Raw genomic sequence first — 25,427 nt, 5'->3', positions numbered from 1 at the left:
GTTTTCCAAAATCAAGATTGAGCAGGGGGCTGGCTTAGGAGGCACCTTCCACATCCTCTTTGGGTGTTGTGTTAAGAAATGACTACCCTAACCCAACTGGCTGTTAAGCACGATTTGAGCTTTTGGTGCTGTCTAGAAAGCTGCAGTCACACTAATTTATTTATTTAAAACATTTATATACCGTGGGGGAGGGGTCACAGTGATTTAGAAATACCAGAAGAAAATGTGCTTATCATAAAAACACAAAGTAGGTTATTCACTTTGTGTGAAGGCTGGCGAAAAATGCTTCCAGCTGACAATGGTGTAATGTTGGTATTGGACTTGCCACTTGAGTCAGGCCAGGCACGTAGAATGATGGTGCCAGTCATGGCTGTGAGAGTTTGGCTCTGGCATGGGGATGTTCACCTTGAGTGGATTGATGCTTCTGACAAGCCCAAGACACCTGCTGCTTAGAGTGCAGCCATACAGAAGGATGTGTAGGGACTTTCATTTTTGGTTTGGCATTTGAGTGGTTTTTCTGAATTTGGATTGATTTCGGCTGAAATTTGAGTCTTTGTGATTAGTGGCAGTTACAAGGCCTTGGTTCAGGTCTCTCTTCCTTGTAGAGTTCACGGGGAAGGGGAGAGGAATGAGGAAAGTCTCATTTTGTCTCCTGTGTTGAAAGCAGCATTTCCAGCAACAGTTTAGTTTTAACTCTCTCTCCCCTTTGCATGCAATGCAGGTCGTGGTATGTGTGTCAGCTGGATACCGGCACAGTGCTGCTGTCACAGAAGATGGTGAATTGTATACATGGGGAGAAGGAGACTTTGGTAGACTAGGTAATGGAAACAGTTTGACTTGCCCAGTGATTTTAGGAATATAATTAATATTTCATTGAAATAAAATCTAACGTTAAAGAAAGGTACTGGGATTTACGTAAGACAGTACACGCGGCAACCATTTTAGACACGTCCAGTTGATGCACAATCACTTGGGTCCTTTTGGACCCGGAAGGCAACAAAATGAGGGTGAAACAGGGTGGGACATGTTTATATGCACTCTGTTGACACACATGGGGGCTGGGAACAGGACCCCCATGCAAAATGGTTGCTGTCTGTACAAAAACTTTATTATAAACTTTTAACCAAGTAATTGGACAGAGCTAAATAGTAGCAATACACACTTTGATTTAATGGTATACTATTTATCATGCATGTTTCTTATATCTTTACTCATAAGTCTAGGGTTTTTATTTTTTGTTGATCATTGATAGGACAGTATAGGGCGGTATACGCATTTAATAAATAATAATAAATTGTTAAAACTGTTTCTTGGGTGTCCAAATATTCTTCTTTCTTTGCTTCAATATGTTGCAATAGGACTCCATCTCAAACCACTGTTATCTGTTCTTTCAAAGAAATCTGAATAATACGTTTCAGATGTTCTTTCTCTCACCTCTCCTTTCACTGCCATTCCATTCTTTCTTAACTGCATAATTTTAAAAGGCAAAAGATTCCTGTTTTTATTAACTTGACCCAAAATATCTTTGTTTTGAAAAGACTATCAACTTTTGAAACCTCCAATAAATTAATTCTTTCTTCTTTATATTTCAATCACTGTCCCTATTTTCTCCTTACCAGGCATTTCATTTTCAGAGTATAATTTTTTTTTTTAGTGATAGGAGTTGTTATCTTCTTCCCAAAATAGCTTCCAGTTTTTTAAAAAATTATGTTTAAGGAGTAAGCAAGTGTGATACATGTATACTGGCTCAAAGTGTTCACTAAAACAGTTCTAAACTGTTTTAATTGTGCTTTTATATGCTGTAACATGCTGTGGATCTTCTGGTGAAGGGTGGGTAAGAGATGCTGATGCTGATTCTGATGATAATAAGTGTAATGCATTCATCTTTGGTGAGAAATTTATTTTCTTTACTACATAACCCAAGTTTTCATGCTGACAGAAATAATTATTATTTTCTTTAATGCAGAAATAATGTTTCTTTTTTCTTTCTTTCCAAGGTCATGGAGACAGCAACAGCCGTAACATTCCAACTTTAGTAAAAGATATTAGCAACGTCGGAGAGGTTTCTTGTGGCAGTTCGCACACCATAGCTTTATCCAAAGATGGGCGAACGGTTTGGTCATTTGGAGGAGGAGATAATGGTAATGTTTTTTCCATGCAATTTCTCCTAGGTTGTGCTTGAGATTGTACAGAACATCATCTGCTAAGGGCATGGTGGGGCCAGAAGGTCCATAAAACCTCCACTTCCATGTTCTGTCTTGTTCTGCCTTTCTGGCCATGTTCAAGTGCAGAAACAGCCAATAACTGCATTTGGTTTCAGAAACCATGGTTGACAAAGTGGTGACCATTTGCTGTAGTCACATGCTCCTTTCTCACCCTACTCTTCCTTTTCTATCTTCACACACCAGCTTGTGCTAGGCCTATTTGTGTGGGGGGGGGGACTGGGGGACTCTGGCAATTTTAGCTAATATCCTGGCTGGTTATCCTCGTTTGTTATCTCAGTTCAATCCATAGTTTCCTGGTTTGACCATGAGAGGCAAATCTGACTTGATGAAGCCAGGATCTTGCATTCCCATAATTCAAATGTAACATGGCTTAATATAAGCCTGGGTGTGGGAGGAACATGCTGTTGCAGCTTCATAAGCCATGGTTTATGGAGCTGTGGATGATGGTCCAAACCTCTGTTGCTACGATGCTTAGGTCTGCAGGCTTTGTTTGTGACGGCTCCTCTCACAACTCTCACTCTGTGTGTGTGTGTGTTTGTTTGTTGCTGGCCGTGGTAGAAGATTGTGTGGTCTCTTTGGGTATATGGATTGTGCCCTAAATCAGTAAACTACAGTGGTACCCCGCAAGACGAATGCCTCGCAAGACGGAAAACCCGCTAGACAAAAGGGTTTTCCGTTTTTCGATGCGCTTCGCAGGACGAATTTCCCTATGGGCTTGCTTCGCAAGACGAAAATGTCTTGCGAGTCTTGAGATTTTTTTCTGCTCCCCACCCCCTTTTTCTAAGCCGCTAAACCGCTAATAGCCTTTTAGCAGCTAATCCGATAATCCCTTAAGCCTTTAATAGCCGCTAATAGCCGCTAAACCGCTAATAGCACTAATCCGCTAATAGGCTTGCTTTGCAAGACGAAAAAAACCGCTAGACGAAGAGACTCGCGGAACGGATTAATTTTGTCTTGCGAGGCACCACTGTAGTATGTGGTAATAATTCATGTCCTTATATGTATTTGGAGAGGTTTCTTTGTTAAATTGTGATGATAAATCTTGTATGCAGTTCACTTTAAATATTTTCAGTTTAAAACTGCAGATTATGTTGGATTTGTGGTCATTGAATGGCCCAAGAGGTGCAGGAGGCAACATGAACATTATTGATCTCTTGTGTATGATCCCAACAGGCAAACTTGGTCATGGTGACACCAACAGAGTGTACAAACCTAAAGTTATAGAAGCCCTACAGGGAATGTTCATTCGGAAAGTTTGTGCAGGAAGTCAGTCTTCACTTGCTCTAACCTCAACGGGGCAGGTAAGGTGCAAGCAGCATTGCCAATTTCACAAAAGTTCCTAGCCCAGAAACCATTCTTACTATCCATTTGTAACAGTTCAACTCATTTGTGGTTTATCAGCAGTCTGAGGAAAAAAGAAAATTAATTAAGTTTACAAACATTTCTCTGCCTACTCACTGTAGGCAAGGGCGTGTTTACAAGTTTGACAATAAGACATTTGTGTTTTGCTGTACTTCTTCCTTTGTTGTGTGTTTTTATACTTTAAAAGTAGCCAAAGTGATATACAGTGGTACCTCGGTTTTCGGACATCTCTGTTGCCAAATGTTTTGGTTTTCAAATGCCAAAAACCCGGAAGTAAATGTTTCCATTTTCGAACTCGCCCCGGAAGTTGAACAGCTTCCGCTGTATCTGTTGTTTTTCACAATTTTCTGTGTTGACTTGGCAAACTGCCTTTTGTGCCTCTGTTTTCGAATGTTTTAGAAGTCGAATGGTCTTCTGGAATGGATTACGTTCGAAAACTGAGGTTCCACTGTAAAATCAAAGAATAGAAAGTAAAGTCCTAAAATACAGTGGTCCCTCCAGTTGCGCATGGGATCCATTCCAGAGCTCTGGTTGGATCCCAAGGTGTACGTATCCGGAGGTGCTGCTTCTGCGTATGTGTGCAGGGCGAAACCTGGAAAAATACTTCCGGGTTTGCCACGCACGTATCCCAAAGGATATGTAACTGGAGGTGAACATAAGTAGAGGTTCCACTGTACTGCAGTCTAATAAAACTCACATCCTAAATAACAGCTGTGTGCACATGGTTGATATCTAACATCCTTTCAAAGGGAAACCTTGTTGAAACCTTGGATTTTCCTGTAAGAACTCGTAAGAGAAAACGGTCAGCCTCCACTTCAGTGGTCAAGAATGAAAAAGAATGCAGTTTGGTGCTATGTGGATTTTATTGATTGTAGATAGAAATTATGAATCGCCACCTCCCAAACCTAGCAATTGCTTGCAGTATTCCCAGTATGCATACTGAAAGCTATGCCCACAGGGTCTTTTTACTTTGCTTCACTTCATTTTGGTTGCAGTACTCTGTGCTTACACAGGATGCCCATGAGGAGTTCTTTCTCCATTGTTGTGAAATGAGGATGGGAAATCCATTTGAATTTGAGAACCATATATGGTTTGGTGTAGGACTGCAACTTTTAATTGCTGAAACAACTAAGCAGTTTTAAAACCTTGCAATTCACCTTTTAAGTGAATTTATTTATTTATTTATTTATTTATTTAAAAATATTAAAAGATTTCTTAGTTTACAAAAATACGTGCATTGCATCTTTTTTCAAGTTGTGTTTTCTACATATCAGTTACATTTGTTGTGAGACATTAGTGTTGCATGCAGTGTTAGGTTGGGAAGAAAAGAGGGGGAATTGGGGGGAGGCTGGGGATGGCTCGTGGGGTGGCGTGGCAATACTTCTATTTTTTCTACTTAGTGAATGTGTGGGGTTTTATGTAAGCATCATTTGTGTGGGTTCTCTTTCTATTCACTTATTACATTTCCTTGGTGGTGATAGAGGTTTGGGGTGGCCTAGGGTGTGGTAGGTTGTCTTTGCTTGGCAAGTTAATTTATTTCTTAAAATATTTTTGGTAGATGAACCACTAAAGATGCATCACCTTTAAAGAGGCTTTCCCTGCTGTCTTTCACATTGGGCAGAAAGCTCTTCCAAGATGATGCCTGCTATGACTCATATGCTTCATCTAAAGACAAAGAATATAACCAGCTTCGGAGTAATTGTGTTTTCCTGTATGCAAATTTAATTGACTCGTCATCAGTTAGTGACCAAGATTTCTTTAACAGTGTGACAATCCTAACCGGATTGCAGATGGGGCTTTTGGACTAATAACAATGATATTTTGTGTATTCAATTCTGTATATTTTGATCCAGGTGTACGCTTGGGGCTGTGGTGCATGTCTCGGATGTGGGTCTTCAGAAGCTACAGCGCTCAGGCCCAAGCTGATTGAAGAGCTGGCTGCAACGCGGATAGTGGATATTTCAATTGGGGACAGCCACTGTTTGGCACTTTCTCATGGTAAACTATGATGCTTATGTAATACTAAAGCTTATTATGGCAAATACACATTGGTTTTCAAGTGTGTTCAACACTGTTATTATTACTATTACTTGTTTTTTATTTAGATAATGAAGTTTATGCTTGGGGTAACAATTCCATGGGACAGTGTGGCCAAGGGAACTCCACAGGGCCCATTACAAAACCAAAGAAAGTGAGTGGCTTAGATGGAGTAGCAATTCAGCAGATTTCAGCTGGAACATCCCATAGTCTTGCCTGGACAGCCCTTCCCAGAGACAGGTAAGTAATTATATACCGATAATAACCAAACCATTTAATGTTTGTGGATACCTAATGGAATGGGTCTTGGCTCAATCATGTGAGGGTGCCTTTGAATCACAATGCTTTGTGCTTAACCAGATCCCCTCACTTATATATTCTTGGCAAGAAGAGCTTGTTCTGTTTTTAATGAGTCATTTATTTTGATTGATGTTTTATTTTTGCTCCATGGTCATCTTTGATTTGATTTGCAGACAAGTTGTTGCCTGGCACAGACCTTACTGTGTGGATCTTGAAGAAAGTACCTTCTCCCACCTCCGTTCTTTCCTTGAGCAGTATTGTGACAAAATCAACAGTGAGATTCCTCCTCTTCCTTTCCCATCCTCAAGGTATTTGTTTATATGGCATATATGCTATCCTGTTGATTTTTTAGATATTATTATTATTATTATTATTATTATTATTATTATTATTATTATTATTATTATTATATGCAAGTCTTGGCTTGCATTTCCAGAATGAGAGTTCAGATTTGTGCAACAGTACTAGGGCTGGGCAATATATATCAATATATCATCCAAAACTGGTTTGAAGTCAATATAGTTTTATCAGTTTCATAATTTTTGACATGACAATATATCACGGATCATGATATGTGTGTGTCTGTGTGTGTCCGTGTGCGTGTGTGTGCTATGCAAAAATCACAATGTGGGAAAAACCATGAAGGCAGTCAGTGCTTCTCTTGATTCCTGCAACCCCTGTTAACTGCCAGCTCAACTCTCCCCTGCCTTATGCAGGGGTTATCAAATCACAAGAGCAGACATTGGCAAAAATCATGATGCAGGAAAAACTGTGAAGCTAGCCAATGCTTCTGCATAACGCCATCCTTATTTTAGACATCATGATATATTGGTTCAGTTACCTCTGGAAGCATTTCATGGGGTGTGTTCCTCGTTGTCTGTGCTGTTGCTGAGCCCTGAATGTTGGTTTGATTGCATTGTGATAGATACACCAACTAAACCATTGTAAGACTATTGTGATATGTGAAACATTTTGTTCAGATGCTGGGCATGAGTACTGTAGAAGGGAAAATGTACCTGATAGCAATAATTGGAGATCACAGGTAAGCCTGGGTTAATGGCAAACTCTTGTTTTTCAGGGAGCATCACAATTTCCTGAAGTTGTGTCTGAAGCTGCTCTCTAACCACCTTGCTCTTGCATTAGCTGGCGGAGTAGCTACAAGCATACTTGGAAGGCAGGCTGGCCCGCTTCGGAATCTGTTGTTTAGATTGATGGACTCTTCTGTTCCAGATGAAATACAGGAGGTAAATCTCCAAAGTGGACCACACTTGCTTGTGTTTTTAGGTTGTGTGCCCTATTAATTCAAGTTGGGAAGGCAGTCTAAAAATCTGACACCTAGAAACTCAGATCAATATTCTGCCACAAGTTCTCTAACTTACCTGACTGTTTTATCACACTCTGTTAAGCTGAAACTAAAGTGTGTGTGTCCACAGCTTTGTTCCCAAAGCAACACCGAACTCACAATCACTCTCCAACTTAGGGAATTCCCAAAGTTTGTTAAAATACAAAAATACTTACACATAACTGCTCCTGCACCCCGTTGTACACTGAATGCTTACTCTTGTGCAGGAGAGCTGTTCAACAGTGGAACAGTCTCGCTCAGGAGGTTGTGGGCTGTCCTCCATTGGATGTCTTTAAGCAGAGGTTGGATGGCCATCTGTGATTGATGCTTTAGTTGAGATTCCTGCATTGTAGGGTTTGGACTAGATGATCCTTGGGGTCCCTTCTAACTCCTCAATTCTATGATTCCAGGAGATAGGGAAGGAAGTAAATGTTGCACAGCTTATAGCAGTTAATGGGCATCTAGTCTTTTCAGTTGATACATTGAAACTTGTGTGTAGAGTGGTTGCAGAGCTATAATTTCAAAATACATAAGGTGAAATGTTTCAAGAATGCTTTCCAGGGTAACTTGAAATAGTCTCAGCAACCTCTCATTCCACTTCTTAGGTTGTAATTGAAACTCTGTCGGTTGGAGCCACAATGCTACTGCCTCCATTGAGAGAGAGGATGGAATTGCTGCATTCCCTTCTACCCCAAGGTCCTGACAGATGGGAGAGCCTGTCAAAGGGGCAGGTAAAATGTCTCTTGGAATTAGCATTTGCTTGAACATGCTTCCATAGTAACCACTATGGAGGATAACATGGTGTTATTTGGCTGAGGACATAAACTCTATGCTGCTGTGTAGTGTGTAGGTTGGGGATAAGTAAGCAAAAAAAATCTTCATTTTGTTTCCAGAGTAAGATGTAATTATGTGGGTCAGAGGGACAATGGGTGACTTTGCTGGTGGCCAGTTGAATTACAGGGATATCATACAACAGGATGCTGGACTGAAGACTCTAGCAGGCTGGGAGAGGGGGGTAGTATTGGAACTGTGCTCCCATTCTGAAGCTGTTCTCTACACTGCTACTAGGAACAAGGTGGGGCTTGTGAATAAAGAGTTTTACTGGACAAGTTTGATACAAATATCGTCTTGTTGCAATACAGAGAAATGTATCTTTGGTTTTTCTTAAATCATTATGAGATCCTACTCTGGGACAATCGCTTAAACCATAGTTTGGCAGTTCAGATGTAATTGCTAACTATGGTTTGAATGATATAGAAAGAAGCTTGTGAAAGAAAGCACAGTTATATTTCTTCTTCAAGCGCATAGTTACTTTCCTATTTATAGAATTAATTTTGCTATTTTCAGTCAACTATAAGAACAAGTTACATTTACCAGTATTATGTCCCAATCATTCAAAACATTAGGTTAACATTGCTAAATATGATACACATATTATATTATTTGCATACAGTGACAATATATAAATTAAGTGCTACCCGGTAGCCCATTATATTCCAGTTTGCCTTTCGATCCTGAACAAGTTTCATGTTCATGAAAATAAAACAATTTCATCTTGATTTTCTAATTGGGTTTTTCTCTCTTAAGAATTATAAATGAAGAAAATTGCCTATTTTTTATTTTTTCAGAGAATGCAATTGGATATTATTCTGACGAGTTTGCAGGACCATACTCACGTAGCCTCCTTGCTTGGCTATAGCTCACCATCTGATGCTCCAGATGTTTCCTCACTCTGTATTGCCTATGGGACTATTGCTGATCCAACATATGATGTCCAGAGTAATCATCCAGATACTCATCTGGCTGAAATTTTAATGAAGACCCTTCTGCGAAATTTAGGATTTTATACAGTAAGCTTTGAATTTTATTTCTGAATACCAATTAAGTTGGAATTGTTTCATACAGTGGTTCCCAATTGGTGCTCTGCGGACCTCCTGGGGTCTGTGGCACCATTCACATAACAAAAACTTCCATAGTGAGGTCAAATTTTTCAAAAGTAGGAGATCCATGGCTTGACTTTTGAAAAATAGGGGGTCTACAGTACTTAACCAATTGGAAACTTGATTTAATACAACAAACTAGGACAGAGGTGAATTGGAAAGGGATTTGCCCATCCCCAAAACGCCCTCACTTTACAGCAGCAGTGGGGACTATAAACTATGCAACAACCATCACCCATTCAGAGTGAGGGGCGCAAGTAATTGTCCTCACTCTGAATTGGCTTTTTGACATTGCCATGTAATCATATCCAACTAATATAGTGCTGCAGTATCATTGCACTGACTACATGATTCCTGATTGGCTAGGATCATGTTGCCAGCACAAATATTACAGTATTTTTTTAAAAAATTGTTGAAGCAGTTGTCAATAGAGGCACAAACCTGGCGTGAAAAGTTTTGTGTTCTTGAAAACTCATTTTTATATGCAGAAGCTACCAGCTACTTGGTCCTTTTTTTCTTTAGTCGGCTCCTTTTTAAAGTTGCGTATTAGTTGGATTAGTTGGACTCTTCTGCCTTCAGCTTTTTGGGGGGCAAAACTGAAACTTTTAGTTATTACTGGAAACTACCAGTGGCTTTCCATTAACAAAAGCATAGGGTTGTATCTAATGCTAGTCCTAGACCCATTGAAGTTAATAAACATGACTAACTTAGGCCCATGGATCTTTCACTTTGACTGGGACTTAATTGAACCCATAGTTTATAAAAATAAGAAAGATGAGAATGATATGAAAATCTACATGATTATTCTTGTAACTGTCTAGGATCAAGCATTTGGGGAGCTGGAAAAGAACAGTGACAAATTTTTACTTGGAACATCATCATCAGAAAACAGCCAGCCTGCTCATCTACATGAGCTGTTGTGTTCCCTGCAGAAACAACTTCTGGCATATTGTCATATCAACAGTGTTAGTGAGGTTAGTGCTGTGACTTTTCATATGTATTGATGAGTATACTTGCTCCATAATGGGTGGAACAAAAAGGACCAATAAGGATATTTGGCTCTGACTTTTAGAAATCTGATTCTGTGAACAGAAGTTCATCATTCCCTCCTATTTTCAGTGTTCAGAGGTAAGTGGTGGTGCTTATGCAGCCAAAACAACACAATTCACGCGCAAGAGAGAAGTATTAGCAAGTTCAGGGAAAACCCAAGATTTGCAGTAAAAAAAAACCTTTTTTTTCAAAAAAACCTAGGGGGAGAACCCTGCCCAAATCATCCCAGCGAGAACTGATCATACTCAATGGCAAGAGAATGGTGCCTAGCTTTTAGAGGGGAAAATGGAGAAATTGTGTGGGAGGCAAAGTAATGGAATGGAGTCTCCAGGAGTAGGGCCATAGCTAGTTGGCTTGAACCCTAAACTCCATGCTGTAACATATTGTTGCAGGTTTCCATTTGTAAAGCATATTTAGAATGTTTCTTTTGTTCCCAGAATTCAAGTAGTGTGTCGCTCCTGCACAAGCACCTTCAACTTCTACTGCCTCATGCTACAGATATCTATTCCCGCTCTGCTACTTTGCTGAAGGAGAGTTCTTGGAATGGTAGTGTTGGGGAAAAACTAAGAGGTGTGTGTTTCTTATTAGATCATGTGTAATATAAGCAATGTGAGCAGCAGAACCGAACAAGTTTGTTTTTTTAATGAGTCCATTTGCTGCTCAGGTTTTTTGCCAGTTGTCTCTTCTTTTGCCAGATCTTGTACTGGTATATTTAGATGTCTTTGCAATCTGAGAATTTAGGTATCAACTCTTAGAAGGAAATACAACAAAACTGCACATGTCTTTCAAGAGCTCTTCCTCACCTTTCCACTCCTTTTTGGGAGTTCTCTAGGTGCCTTCCATCATAAAAGCAAGTCATACAGTTACCCTAAAGCCAGCAAAAATGCAACAGAAAAAAGCAGCAGTGAATAAACCAGAATAGGGGGTGCGCACCAAAGGGGGGGGGCAGTGGTCAAGCCCAAATATCTTTACGGGTTGACTTAAGACTATCCAGGAGGGGAAGAGGTGAATTTCTCTGGCAGGAAGTTCCACATTGTGGCACTGCTATACAAAGACCCTTGCCCTCATTCCCACCAACAGCGCTTCAGATTGTGGTGCAGTGGGGAACACAGAAGAGTCTTTCCTGTTGGCCACAGTGAATGGGCAGGATATAGCCTGTTAATTCAGTATAAATTAAAATGGCTCCATCAGCCTACCCTTGTTTGGGAACTACATTCAGTTTTGGAGACCCTCATTATCCCTTTGCCACAAAGCGGGGTGCCAAATAACAATAAGAATCTCACAAAAATTTATATTGCAATACAGTTGTTAGTCTTTAAGATGCCACATCATTTGCTGCTGTTGAAAAATCCAACCATGGTTACCCTTTTGGAATTTATTAATGAAGTTATCATTTCCCCCTCCATTGCAGATGTAATTTATGTCTCTGCAGCCGGAAGCATGCTTTGCCAAATTGTCAATTCCTTGCTCTTACTGCCTGTATCAGTAGCCCGACCTTTATTGAGCTATCTGCTGGATCTGTTGCCACCTCTGGATCGCCTTAACAGACTGTTGCCTGCTGCTGTTCTCTTAGAAGATCAGGAGTTACAGTGGCCTCTTCATGGTAAGGCATTCAGTGCAGTACTTCTGCCTTCTGAAAGATAGGAATTGTAGAATGCAAATATGCTTTATGAATTTTGGGTAAAATGTGTTGTTCACCTGAACTTAGCTTGGTTTATGTGCCCACTCCCCCCCCCCCACATTTTTCTATGGTCAGCCCTCACCAGAAACAGCATCACCTCCTAGTTCTGGTGTACCAGTTACTTGTGAGTACAGAGAAAGGATAGCAGTTTCACAGTATGCTTTCCCAAAGGTTCAGCTCTAGGACTTCTGTGATGCCTAAAAAGTAATCTGGAGGTCCAGTTGGCTAATTGCTGCTGCTGTACCTACCACCTTTGTTAACGTGAGCACCAGCCCCTTGGGAATTAGCCTTCTTTTTTCCTAATCAGACCCCTGGTACATTTTGCTGTAGACATTTTAAGGAGTATTTTTTAACTATTTCGGACATTACTAAGGTAATTGCACTGAGTGTAAATCCCCAAGGGGGTCCTCCCTTGCTGAAGAGTTTTCTCTGAAATGAATTCTTCAATTTAGGTCATGTGCCTTCAAATGTTTTTCATCCTGATCTTCATTCAGCTCAGTGAATGTATGTGAATGAATACATCCATAGGTTGGTTCCTGCCACTGAAATGGGTGAGGAATTTGTTTTGGGAGCTTGTGTAGACATTGGAACTTGCATGCTCAGTACCGATCACAGGATGAGTGGGTGGGCTTGCATATTCTATCAAAATATCTTGGCTCAGAAGAAAAGGACTATTAATATTTCAGCTATTAATATTTCTAGGTGGACCTGAACTGGTTGATCCAGCTGGGGTGCCCTTACCACAGCCTGCACAGTCATGGGTGTGGCTAGTTGACCTTGAGAGAACTGTGGCTCTGCTTATTGGACGCTGTCTTGGTGGAATGCTTCAAGGATCACCTGTGTCACCAGAAGAGCAAGATACTGCTTATTGGTTGAAAACACCACTGTTTAGTGATGGAGTTGAAATGGACATTCCCCAGTTAGGTAATCTCTTCAACTGCTTTATTGATGTGTGAATAAGTGGGCACACATGTGGATGCAGCGTTGTGGTTTGTTAGAATAATTATCTTATGACTCAGTCCAAAAGTCCATCTAATTCCGCATCCTGTCTCTTCAGAGTGGGCAGCCAGATGCATCTGAGAATCTCACAAGAGGACCAGGGCATTTCTGGCTTTAAAACCCCAAAAGGCAGGGCTTTAGGGAGAGTTCCACATGAGAGGGATGGTTCAGTGGGTGAGAAAGTGATGGGCTTGCAAAATTTCAAACTTTGGGTGTGCTTTTCTCTTTTCCTTTCTCAGTCTAGACTGAGAAAGTGGGAAGACATCATTCCCATATCAGGAGTAGTGCAGTCACTTTGCTAGTAGCAGAGAGAGCAATTTGCTTTTGTGCCCAAAAGGACAATGACTTTCTTCTAAATGGGGTGGAGTTTGTCTTAACTTAAAGCTGTCTTTCCTTACTGCACTTATGCTTAAAATTTCCTTTTGGAACACCAGCACAATGCCACTTTGTTGACTTTCTTTAAATTCCTCCTCCAAACCCACTTTTTTCAGGAGACTTCAGTATTGTCTCTTTCCCCACCATATTCTACTGTAACTGTGTTCTATTATGTCAGGAGTGCTCTGATGGTGTTTCCTGCTTGGCAGGGGGTTGGACTTGATGGCCCTTGTGGTATCTTCCAACTCTATGATTCTATGAAGCATATGTGACTGCAATATAAATGCCTGTTCTTTCTCTTGTTTGTCTCCATCCCCTCCTTTCCTCTATGTTGAATTCTGGATTGTAAGATTCTCAGGACACGGACCTGTTGCCTTGTGTTCTCTAAAGTGGCAAGCACATTGATGGTGCTGTATAAATGGTTAAGGCCAGATTATTTTAGGGACTATACACAAGCCTACCCCAATCTTGAGATTGTCATCGGTGATGCTTCTCCCTGCCCTGTCACTATGACATTCCAGTTGATGAGAACCAGAGACAGAACTTTCTCAGTTATGGCCCCATATTTGTGGGAGATTTACCAGACCCTCTCCTTCCTTCAAAAGAAAAAAAGAGTGTATTCGTTTTTAGGAAGATTTATGAATTGCTTTGTTTAATTGCTAGCTTACTGCTATTTTTATTTTGTTGTTTGAATTGATTTTTTTTTACTGGTTTTTATTTATACTTTCTTGGTAGTATTGTTTGCTGCTGTACAAATACTTTTTGCATTGAAAAGACATCATTTGCCAATCTAGTGCCCTCCAGATGTTTTGGGCTTCATCTCCCATCAGCCCCAGCTAGCACAGCCATGCTCCTGTCGGCCCAGCACAATATGGCCATGCTTGCTGGAGTCTAGAAGATCAGGAGGGCACCAGGTAGGCAAAGGCTGATCTACACTAATAGCATTCTCTGAGTGCTGTTCATTGTGTAGCCAAAACACCATCCACACACGAGAGGAGGTATCAGTAGCCATGGGGAAAGTACAAAAAAGGCTTCTGAAAAAAGTGAGGGGAACCCTCAGAATGACCTCCTGAGGACTGAGCATGCTCGCTGGCCATGGAATGCTTGATGTATTTGGGTTGCTGGGAGATGTATATGTATGGGGTGGCGGCAGTAGAATGGAAAACAACATGGCTGGCTTGTTGGAACCCTTTTGATTCAGGCCCCACGTGCAAGTACCTAAATGGATAAATAATGACATGACTTTTCATCTCATTTTAGACAAGTCCATGAGTTCCTTGTTAGAGGTAGCTCTTTCTGGAAATGAAGAACAAAAGCCGTTTGATTACAAGCTTTGCCCAGAAATCTCTGTCTTTGTGGATTTGGCTTTGGGCTGTGCAAAGGAGCCTGCTCGTAGCCTCTGGGTCAGCATGCAGGACTATGCAGTGAGTAAAGGTAAGTTCTCGGAAGCAAAAGAGCCACCTCCCACAGTGACAATAATTAAGCTTATCTGTGCTCATTTTGGAGCAGGGGCTCTTTCATTATTTGTTTAGTTAAAACAAAAAACCAGGGTGTGGATCCACCTAGAATTCTTAAAATTTCAGTGAAGTCCTTGGGTTGGGGCACACCATTTGAGAAACCACTTTGTCATGGCCATTTTAGTTTAGGAAAGATTTGTATTTTCTGAAATTAGTTGCATTTCTATTGTAGTCAACTTGCTTATTAAAATAACTGTACATTGGACATCTGCTGGCACAACCATATTGTTTAAAGCAGCTTTAGACACATAATAAATAGCAACTAGCATAGAACTACATAACCTTCTGCCTGCTGACCACACTTCATGGCAATGAAGTGTATCTGCCATTACTCTGAAAAACCCATCCCAATTTGATAGACCACTGCATACAACTTGGTGCTATTTCATGGTGTGGGTGGGTAGGAGTGCAATATTTTGGGGTTTATACCGCCCAGTGTCAGAGCAGTGAAGTCCTTATTGAGGCTTTTAGCAAGCTCTGCTCACTGATCATGCCACATGGCTATTGCAAAATGAAAAAAGGAACTTCCCACTGGCAAGACAGCAGAGCTTCAAGTGAATTTAGGGCTCACTCTTACCTCTGGCTCCGCCCACCACTGGCATGCATCCGCAGAAGGTTTTCCATTGAGGGAATGCAGCCCTTGGGGTGAAAAAGATTCCCCACTCCTGGTTTAAGGCAAAAATGCAGGCTGAATTATTGAAATATGGCTGAATAATTTGATGCTGTTTTAACTGTGAATATTTCAGGAAACTGATCAGTTCCTTTTCCCCTACCTCTTCAGATTGGGATAGTGCCACGCTGAGTAGTGAGTCGCTTTTGGATACTGTGTCTAGATTTGTTCTTGCTGCCCTCCTGAAACATACAAATTTGCTTAGTCAAGCAAGTGGTGAGAGCAGGCAAGTACCCAAAAAGCATTTTGAGAACTTTCCCCCTTGTGTTAGAGAGATTTCCTGTCCTCTTAGCCTTACGTAACTTTTGTGTCTTTTAGGTATCAGCCTGGCAAAGCCTTAGTAGAAGTATATCGGTGTGTGTACAAAGTGCGGAGTCGTTTGCTTGCTTGCAAGAATATGGAACTTATTCAGACTAGGTCGTCTTCAAGGGATAGATGGGTAAGGCTAAAGACTGGCACTTTTGCTCCTCTTTCTTACGTAGTGCAGGAAAATTGGTTTAACATGAAAGACTGCATAGTTGATTATTTTTTTGAGGCCAACAATTATATGAGCCTTTGTCTACAGTTTTGCTCACTTTCAATCCTATTTAGATGTGCCCAGTACAGCGGTACCTTGGGTTACCACTTCAGGTTACATATGCTTCAGGTTACACACTCCGCTAACCCAGAAATAGTGCTTCAGGTTAAGAACTTTGCTTCAGGATAAGAACAGAAATCGGGCTCCGGAGACACGGCAGCAGCAGGAGGCCCCATTAGCTAAAGTGGTGCTTCAGGTTAAGAACAGTTTCAGGTTAAGAACGGGCCTGCGGAACGAATTAAGTACTTAACCTGAGGTACCACTGTATATTTATTTCAGTTTCAAATTTTTGCTTGGTTCTGTTTTCTCTGTAGCTAGGGTTTTGTTTTTTAAAAAACATTCCTTTGTTTTACAGCATGTTTTACTTTTTGAGGGGTGGGTGGGTTCTATGGACCACAAATAAAACTGTTCTTTTAAACTAATTTGCCTACTGCTTTGAATTGTGGGGGAGTGGTTTATAAGGCTTATGTTGGTAGCTGTTTCTTCCTTTAACTGGACTCGGGAGACGCTTCTCTGCTTCCTGGTCAAACTGCTTTAAGAAGGAGGAAAAGGGATATTCTAGCTCTAAACTAGGGAGGCTTTTCTTGCCTGCTTTCCTATCTTCTTTGTTCTTAAGAAGGAGGTTGCTGGACTAGTTGAAGTTTCCTGATTTGATTCATCATGGATCTTTTTCTCTTCTTCTGCTCCTGCCAAAGCAGTTACAGACTTGACATGTTGGTGCCATTCCTCTTGCATTGTCCTTCCCCTTAGAAGGTTCCACAGAAAGCCTTGTCATTATTGTCACAAGTATAAAATGTCTGTCTGCATCCACTCACACAAGCACAGATAGTGGAATTATTACTTCATCGCTTCATAAATTTTTGCAGGGGCAGTCATCCTGTGACCTGTGCATATGGTGAAGCAATTATACCACTACCATTTTACTATGAATTCAGCTCCACAGCCTGAAAGGACTGTGTGAGTCAGCTGCTGTTTGGCACAATCACTACTGTTTCCTGTTTTAATTTAGGGGCAGATTTTTTTCCAGCTTGAAGCCAACCTTCCGGGGGCCTTGTCCCAGTGGTGGATGGGGTCAGAGGCAGAAGTGGGTGGATGTGATTCTTACCTCCATACAGAACACTGTACAGTGGTACCTCGGATTAAGTACTTAATTTGTTGAGGAGGTCCGTTCTTAACCTGAAACTGTTCTTAACCTGAAGCACCACTTTAGCTAATGGGGCCTCCTGCTGCCACCGCGCTGCCGGAGCACGATTTCTATTCTCAACCTGAAGCAAAGTTCTTAACCCGAGGTACTATTTCTGCGTTAGTGGAGTCTGTAACCTGAAGCGTATGTAACCCGCGGTACCACTGTATTCCATCCATACAAAAGTCAGGTTTCTACTTACCCTCCAGGCAAACAAAGTGCTATCATAGTTCAAGGACACATTCCAGCTGTGCTGCGAGGAAGGGTGTGTGACTTAAGGAAGAATCCTAGGGACCAGGCAGAGAGAAGGCTGCATTTGGCCCCCAGGCCTGAGAAACCTCACCCCTGGTTTGATTTAAGAACATCCTCTTATTAAGCAATGAGTTCTTCATATCTTTGAACCTTACCCTCTCTCCTCCCCTATCCCAGATGTCAGAAAATCCAGACTCTTTGGACATTGATGCCCAAGAGCACCCCTTTACTCGGACCATTGATGAAGAAGCAGAGATGGAAGAGCAGGCAGAAAGAGAAAGAGAAGAGGGGCACCCAGAACAAGAAGAGGAAGAGGAAGAAAGGGAGCATGAAGTTATGACAGCTGGCAGTAAGTAAAGTTTGGAAAAGATTCCACAGAAGCTTGTTCAGAGAGAGTCCCATTGAAATGAATGGGGCCTTCAACAGGAGTTTTATCTGTGATGAACAAAAGTCACCTGAATAATTTTTGCAGCCCTTCAGCTCTGCCTAGAAGTTAAGACCTTTGTTTTTGTGTTGCATGTTACAGAAATCTTTCAATGTTTCCTATCAGCCCGTGAAGTAGCTCGCAGTCGAGACCGTGAGAGAATAAATGGTGGGGCAGGGGCTCGCATGGATGACCAGGCCCCTCAGTCCCAGCAAGAACGCAGAGTCAGCAGAGACCTTCCTGAAGGACAAGATGTGTACACAGCTGCCTGCAACTCTGTGATCCATAGGTGTGCTTTACTGATTCTGGGAGTCAGCCCCGTTATTGAGGAGCTGCAGAAACGAAGAGAGGAAGGGCAGTTGCAACAGCCGTCAACTGGTACCGCAGAAGGGATTGGACTCATGACCAGGTGCGATTAATGAATTGTGCACAAGAGCAGCCAGCAGCTCTTGAAACCTTGCTGAGTAGATCCTCAGTAATCTGCTAAGGCGGGGTGAGCCTGCCAAACCCTAACAATAGGCGTCAGAGGTCCTACTGTTTGTTCCAGAGCAGTTAGTGGTCCATTGGGCAGGTCTTAGAGTCAGGCCCTTTCCTTTGGTAGTGCCTAATTTGTGCAATGAGCTCCAAAGCCTGGGGGTGGTGGTGCCAGGCTTTGTCTCTGGTGAAAGGGGAAGTCCTTGTTTGGTAGAGCATTCTCTTGGCACATCAGACTTCCCTGTGCATATTGTTAAACCCTAGGAGCTGCACTTTGCCTGCTCTTACGGAATCATAGAATTGTAGGGTTGGGAGGGACCCCAAGGGTCATCTATTCCAACCCCCTGCTATGCAGGAATCTCAACTAAAGCATCCATGACAGATGACCATCCAACCTCTCCTTAAAAACCTGCAAGGAGTTTGTTCCACTGTCAGATGTTTAGTCAGAATCTCCTTTCTTGTAACTTGAATCCATTGGTTTTGGTCCTGTCTTCCGGAGCAGGAGAAGACAAGCTTGCTCCACCTTCCATGGGACAGCCCTTGAGATATCTGAAGATGGCTATCATAGCTCCTCTCAGTCTCCTCTTTACCAGGCTAAACATACCCAATTCTCTCAACTGTTCCTTCCTCATAAGGCTTGGTTTCCAGACCAATTATCATCTTCAGTTATTATCTTTTCTTTTTTTGCATCTGCATGAAACAGAAGTGAAAGCCTTACTGCAGAAAGTCGCTCAGTCCACTCTAGTTCAAGTTACAAACTGATGAAATCACGGAGTGAATCTGATTTATCTCAGCCTGAATCGGATGAAGAAGGTTATTCACTGGTAGGTGAAATACTTTAAAGCTTTGCATAATGTTACTCTTGCTGGTTCAGCTGCTGAAGATGCACTTGAAATGTTGCGAGTCTGTGTTGCAGTGGGATCTGCTTTCACATCAGCTCAGGACTTTATGGGTAGGTTGGGGCAAACCATCGCCCCCAAAGTGTGCACGGGGAGTTTACATGCAGTGGGATCTAATTATTGCCATTGCTTAATTTCAGCCCTCTTTTCCCTGCTCTGTTTCATCACAAGTTGACTTTAAAATTCCCTTGGAGTTTGAAAAGCCACTCATGACATTGTGCAAAGGACTGCCTTGCTTACCTTAAAAATTTGTTGGGAGAAAACAAGACATGACATTCAAAAGAACTTGGCAAATCAAGAATGTAGACAATCCCACAGATTACAGAATAATATTTGACAGTGTTAAAGCTGTGTAAGTGGCAGCATGATGAACCCAAGCTGGTCAGTCTCATGACAAAGTAACTTCAAACCATAGGTTTGAATAGCAAATGTCAAGTAAATTGGCTTATTTGTTTTAAAATTGGATGCCTGGTTTGTTTGCAATGCTGGGACCAAGATTCTTTAAAGGCAATGCTAAACTCAGCTGAAGTTTCCCTTCCAGCTATGCAAGAGTAGGAGAAGAGAAGCAGGAATATGTGAGACCAACACTTCGCTTATCCACTTAGCAGCATGCGATGGTCTAGGACTATGTGGTATGATTTTCAAATTTGAGAGACCTGTGCAAAAACATGTGTTCAAGTTCAGCACGGAATGCCTCCAGAAGTATAGAGGTGGTTGTCTTTCAGAAGTGCCCACTATGTTTTGTGTTTAGTATATTATATTTGGAATTGTTTACTCTGGTGGTAAGATGCTGCATATAACTTATACATGAATGAGTTGCCTTTTTGTTTGCTGGTTAGGTGGAATTCCATCTCACGGTATCAGAGAGAGGCAAGACAGTGAAGGCCTCTCTGTGATCATTTGGCTCATGCCTTCCCAGAACTTCCCCATACAGTAGCCAGTGATATCTGCTTTTGCTTACTTTCCTCTTCCAAGCCTGTCCCTTCTGTGTTGTGTCTGTTAAATTGAAAGCCAACGTGAACAAACTTGAGTACATTGGTAGACATTATATAAATGTAATAAATAAGGTATAACACTAACACTCTTTTTTGTTATTTTTATTCACTGTAGAGTGGAAGACGAAATGTGGATTTGGACTTGGCATCATCCCATAGAAAGAGAGGTAATTGTGTAGAAAAGCCAGTTTTTCTAGAGTAGTGGTCTTGAAACTTTTAAGCCTTAGAAAATCTTTCTGTGTTGATTGGTCTGCTACAGAGCCCCTCTATGCTGCAGGGAATTATGGACATACACACAGTTCACACTCCCTGGAATCTGTGTTTGCTCCAGAGTGTTGTCAACTTGCCTGCAGTTCTGTGTTGCAAGAGAATACTGGTAATGGTAGGTAAGATGCCTTTTGAGCATCTTGTCTGCCATGACTCTGGAACACAGTTTGAAAACCCACACTTTGACATACCTGTAATAGAAGGTAAAGAACGATGAGAGCTTTCTCCAGCAAATAAATGCCATGTAGTGCAGGCAGTTTCACTATTTGCCTGCTTCTGGACCCAAAAGAGTGGGCAAGTTGCAAGGGTGATTTATCCTAGGTAGGGCTAGACAATACCCTTGACTGAGATCCAGAGAACCGTTGCCATGAGGTGTAAACAATACAGAGCTAGGATGGAAGAATCAGCAGGGAGGTTGGTCAAAAAATTGTTTCAGTTCTCTGCTCATGCCTGCTCCCCTTGTCCCTGCTCTGCTTTCCATGGAAAGTATCTTTGGGACTTGAACCCTTCATCAGGCTTTGGCTGGATGAGTGAGTTTATTCCCAGCTCTTAGTTACTCCTAGTTTTAATTACTCCTGTGGAGAGGCATCTTCTTGGGGCAGCTCTTAACCTTATCTGATAAGCTCGGCCTGCTGCCTGACCCTCTATCTTTAGAACACACTGCAATTTTTCAAATGTGAAGTCACCTCATGAATTATTGCCTAACTCCTCTTTAGCATTCACATGGTAAGGGGATATGAAGTGGTGCAATAATACCCCATCACTTCCTTACACTGCAGGAAGTTTGAGAAGCTGCACATTCATGAACGTTGCTCAAACATTTCCCACTCTTAAAGCTGTTTTCCATGTATGGACAGAATGCAGATTGAATGTTGTCTTCTGTACCCAATGTCTCTCTTTGTCTTCTGATTCTTGTGTGGTAGTGTGTTTACTCCTTTTTGGCCAGTTGAGCCCCAGAAAAAAGAAGAGCTCCAAGCAAGTACATGACGGCATGTTGTGATTTTATTTTCTCTCTCTAGCTTGCCTACATACTTTATAAAACATAAAATATGTGTAGCAGTTGTTCCACATTCATTTTGAAAATTTCATTACTAGAAGCTGGCATATAAGGACAAGTAAACAGTGGGGTTTTTGTTCCATCTAATGTTGGCAGGTAGACATAGGCATAACGGCTCACTAAAAATTCAAGTTGTAAGAATGTATTTAGCATGTTTCTGTTTATGTTCAGGGGATCAGCATTGAGAGGATCAATGAATTGTGTACCTGGCATGTTTCAGAAGCCAGGTTCATTGGCTGGCATCTGCACTGAAAGGGCTGCGAAAAGGCTACTGTATGTGACCGTAGAGCAGCCTTCATCAGCTGGGTGCCTTCCAAATGTTTTGTGGACTATAACTCCCATCACCTCCAGTCAGCACCATTGTGCTGTCTGGGACTGATGGGAGTTATAGTCCAGAACCTCTGGAAGGCACTAGGTTGGGGAAGGCTGCCCTAGAGAGTGGACCTCATTGTCAGTTTAATACTGAGAAAGGCAAACTACAGGGTTTGATATGATATACTGTACTTACAAGTAATACAATAGCTTGTTTAAACCAAAGCAGGCAGCTTCCCCCAACCTTTCTTGAGGAGTCTTGTTAACTTAATCCAAAAGTATGACCATACTACCATTAATACTTTTATCCACCACCTTGTTCTGCAATCCCAAGCTTGTCAAATACTGCTCCTTGGGATTTTTTTGCCTTGTACAGAAATAGTTCACCTGGTCTTCATCTGAACATAAGAAATGTGGTGCTGGATCAGGCCAATCTAGTCCAGCATCCTGTTCTCACAGTGGCAAACAAGAAGCAGGACCCAGGCACAAGAACGCTCTCCCCTCCTATAGTTTCCAGCAATTGGTATTAAGAAGCATTCCTTCTCTGACTTTGTCTTTTGTTGCTCCACTTTCAGTCCTCTAGTCTATATGACTCATTTTTGCACAGGATAATTCCCGCCGAGCTGTTAAGGGCCTGGTGAAGAAGGCTTAAAATGGGAGTAAACAAGTTTTTAAAATCCAGGCAAAACAAACACAGTAACGTCATAGTAAAACTCCCCCCCCCCCCATGATAATCCTGTAATTTATTTTGTTTTTAAAATCCCACTCTCCCCAAGGAGTGCAGGACAATATACATGATTTCTGTTCCATGCCCCTTTATCCCTTGAACAGCCCTGCAAGATGGATTAAAGTAAAATGTAACAGGTAGCCTAGGGTCACTCGGTGAACGTCATGGATTAGTAGGGATTTGAAACTGGGTTTTAATTGTCCTAGCCTAACTTTCTAACCTGGGACTATGCAATATTGTGGCCTCTAGATATTGTTGGGAGTACAACTCCCATTATCCCTGACCACCATGTTTTCTACCACTGCTGTAACCATGGCAGCACGCTGGCTGATACAGATGAGCTTAAGCTTCCAAGAGTAGGTCATGCTAGTATGTAGCTTTGTTCTGCTCACATATGCAGGATGCCTTGAATACCTGTTAGATGTGTTCAGACCATCTTTTTTAAAAATGCATAAGCTCTTTCACTTGTCCTTTCAGAGCCACTTCACAATAACACTCTTTTGATCACTTTTAAAGAAATCTTTTAAAAACCACAAATTCTTTTACAAGCTTGCATTTTGTGTAGTAGCCTCTTTGATTTTAATGGTTGGGAGTTTCTCAAAGCACGTGGATAATCATAAATTTGGAGAACTGAAGTGTGTTAATCATACAACATCCCATCTAAAGGGGAGAGTTTAATGAAGAAAGTCATTTTTAATTTGCTCGGAGATCTGTAGTTGGTTTTGAGATTTTAGAGAAAGTAATTCCAACCCACAATTTAAAAATATTAAGTGATTTTGGTTACTCATTAGAATATGGGCTTTAAAAATATGAAGCAATTATGTACAGTGGTGCCTCGCAAGACGAAATTAATTCGTTCCGCGAGTCTCTTCGTCTAGCGGTTTTTTCGTCTTGCGAAGCAACCCTCTTAGCGGATTAGCGCTATTAGCGGTTTAGTGGCTATTAGCGGCTATTAAAGGCTTAAGGGATTAGCGGATTAGCTGCTAAAAGGCTATTAGCGGTTTAGCGGCTTAGAAAAAGGGTGTGGGGAGTGAAAAAAAATCTCAAGACTTGCAAGACATTTTCGTCTTGCGAAGCAAGCCCATAGGGAAATTTGTCCTGCGAAGCGCATCGAAAAACAGAAAACCCTTTCGTCTAGCGAGTTTTTCGTCTTGCGAGGCATTCGTCTTGCGGGGTACCACTGTACTTTGAACAATAACATAACCAAATTATTGTTAGAGAATTGAACACTTGTCTGTGGTACATACATACGTGATTTAATTTACATAATCCATAGTTCAAACCATGCTCAAGGCAGCTTACGACATGAAAAACCATATAATTAAATGTAACAAAAGTAGTCATAAACAATAAATAGAACATTAAAAAATACAAAATCAAACTGAACAATTTCCTCATAAATCACAATAAAACCTAAAATGTAGATACAAGAAACCCAACATCAACAACCTCCCCCAACAAAATTGCAAACAGTATCCCAGCCCAAGAGTCTGTTCAGCAGTCTCAGCTTTTGTAACTGTAGTCAGTCAGGTGCTCACCCTCCCAGGCCAAGTGGGAAAGGCCCTCAAGACAGCAAGCAAGTTTTCCAGGACTCACACCCAAGGAGCTATTCCCCCTCCCCCCCCAAAAAAATGTTTTAGCTTTCATATTTTCAAGACAGAAGCTTTCTTTCGGCTGCATTTTGTGCCAATTCTTACAAGTTAAATAAAGATACTAAACTTTGTGAAACAGTGTTTTTCGTGTACATTTTCATGAATGCAAGAGTTTAGTGTGCCAAGAGGCATTCTGAGAGAGAAACCAAACTAGAGAAAGAAAGGAATCTGTTGGATGATGGTGCTGCCGTGGTGTGTGTGGCTGTATTGGTTCATGATAGCATCAGAAATGAGGAGGTACATCTAGGGCATTCAATCCATTAAAGAGGGGACTTCCACAGAAAAGCTACAGACCTTGGAATCACCAATACACCAAAGCTTTTTTCTTTTTCCTATCAGCAGTTCAGCTGAACAGTGCAACAGGCAGCAAATTTTGAATGCACAGAATACTACCGCACAGGCACTGTTTCCGTTTTAATTATAATTCCATGCAAGCTTACAGTTAACTCATTTGGTACTAGTATGCAGCAGCAATGCAGGGTGTGCATAGCTGCCATCTGATAATTGGAGTAGTTCTCGTCATCTGTTTGGCTATCCCTGTGCCGCCTCCTCCTTGGAACAGTCAGTGCACACCCTGCGTTGTTGCTGCTGCATGCTGCTACCAGGTGAGTTAACTGATCAACATATGCAGCAATTTGGTTGGGACCAGAAACTGCTTGCAGTCCCATTGGAAATTTGGGTGTAGGAGAGTCCTTGAAATCGGACCCTCCACAGGTGGTATGCTTTCAAAAGGAGGTTTGATATATTACACCAAATGAATAGAAAACAGCTTGGAAGGAAGGCAGAAAAGAAATAATTTGTGTGAGTTTACTTGCCCTTTACCCATTCCTGTACCTGCGTAAAGTTTTCATTCAAAGCAAGCTATGTATCATCCCCCTGCTTTGCCCTTAATAGTTTAATAATGCTGGTCAGTCACAATCCTTGCTTTACAATTGAATGTTAAAGAAGAAATTGACTGCTCAGTTTGTTTTGTGGCAGACTGTTCTTTTCCTTCAACCACTCTCTGTTTTCTTTTATTTGTGTTACCATCTTATTCAGTATATAAGCTTTCAGCGGTTTGAGTGGCTTCTGCCTTTAATTTTCTTCTTTATGTTGCTTGAGGATTTACTG

The 25,427-nt window shown here is 41.5% G+C and overlaps 1 protein-coding gene and 1 long non-coding RNA gene across 51 annotated transcripts in view; one reads left to right on the top strand and one right to left on the bottom strand.

Moving 5' to 3' along the window:
- LOC310664289 overlaps positions 1-25,427 on the bottom strand; it is a 258,524-nt gene that overhangs the window by 98,779 nt on the left and 134,318 nt on the right. The gene's annotated exons all lie outside the window — the stretch shown is intronic.
- HERC1 (HECT and RLD domain containing E3 ubiquitin protein ligase family member 1) overlaps positions 1-25,427 on the top strand; it is a 111,750-nt gene that overhangs the window by 21,852 nt on the left and 64,471 nt on the right. For 25 of the 50 annotated variants that reach the window (XM_083412865.1, XM_083412886.1, XM_083412903.1 and 22 more), the window contains 21 exons: positions 722-818; positions 1,998-2,141; positions 3,399-3,526; positions 5,441-5,585; positions 5,693-5,864; positions 6,098-6,232; positions 7,003-7,168; positions 7,872-7,997; positions 8,895-9,116; positions 10,028-10,180; positions 10,694-10,826; positions 11,668-11,859; positions 12,640-12,861; positions 14,572-14,745; positions 15,610-15,724; positions 15,817-15,937; positions 17,688-17,859; positions 18,037-18,343; positions 19,112-19,232; positions 20,418-20,469; positions 21,493-21,558. In XM_083412865.1, coding sequence (XP_083268991.1) covers positions 722-818; positions 1,998-2,141; positions 3,399-3,526; positions 5,441-5,585; positions 5,693-5,864; positions 6,098-6,232; positions 7,003-7,168; positions 7,872-7,997; positions 8,895-9,116; positions 10,028-10,180; positions 10,694-10,826; positions 11,668-11,859; positions 12,640-12,861; positions 14,572-14,745; positions 15,610-15,724; positions 15,817-15,937; positions 17,688-17,859; positions 18,037-18,343; positions 19,112-19,232; positions 20,418-20,469; positions 21,493-21,558 — 3,163 coding nt within the window. The remainder of the gene's footprint in view (positions 1-721; positions 819-1,997; positions 2,142-3,398; positions 3,527-5,440; positions 5,586-5,692; positions 5,865-6,097; positions 6,233-7,002; positions 7,169-7,871; positions 7,998-8,894; positions 9,117-10,027; positions 10,181-10,693; positions 10,827-11,667; positions 11,860-12,639; positions 12,862-14,571; positions 14,746-15,609; positions 15,725-15,816; positions 15,938-17,687; positions 17,860-18,036; positions 18,344-19,111; positions 19,233-20,417; positions 20,470-21,492; positions 21,559-25,427) is intronic. The other 25 variants (XM_083412889.1, XM_083412883.1, XM_083412871.1 and 22 more) reach the window with 3 other exon arrangements.

Source organism: Podarcis tiliguerta (genome assembly GCF_965153285.1).
Source record: "Podarcis tiliguerta genome assembly, chromosome: 14".
In the NCBI taxonomy this organism is placed as follows: Eukaryota; Metazoa; Chordata; class Lepidosauria; order Squamata; family Lacertidae; genus Podarcis; species Podarcis tiliguerta.
This window is presented reverse-complemented; position numbering and strand designations above follow the sequence as displayed.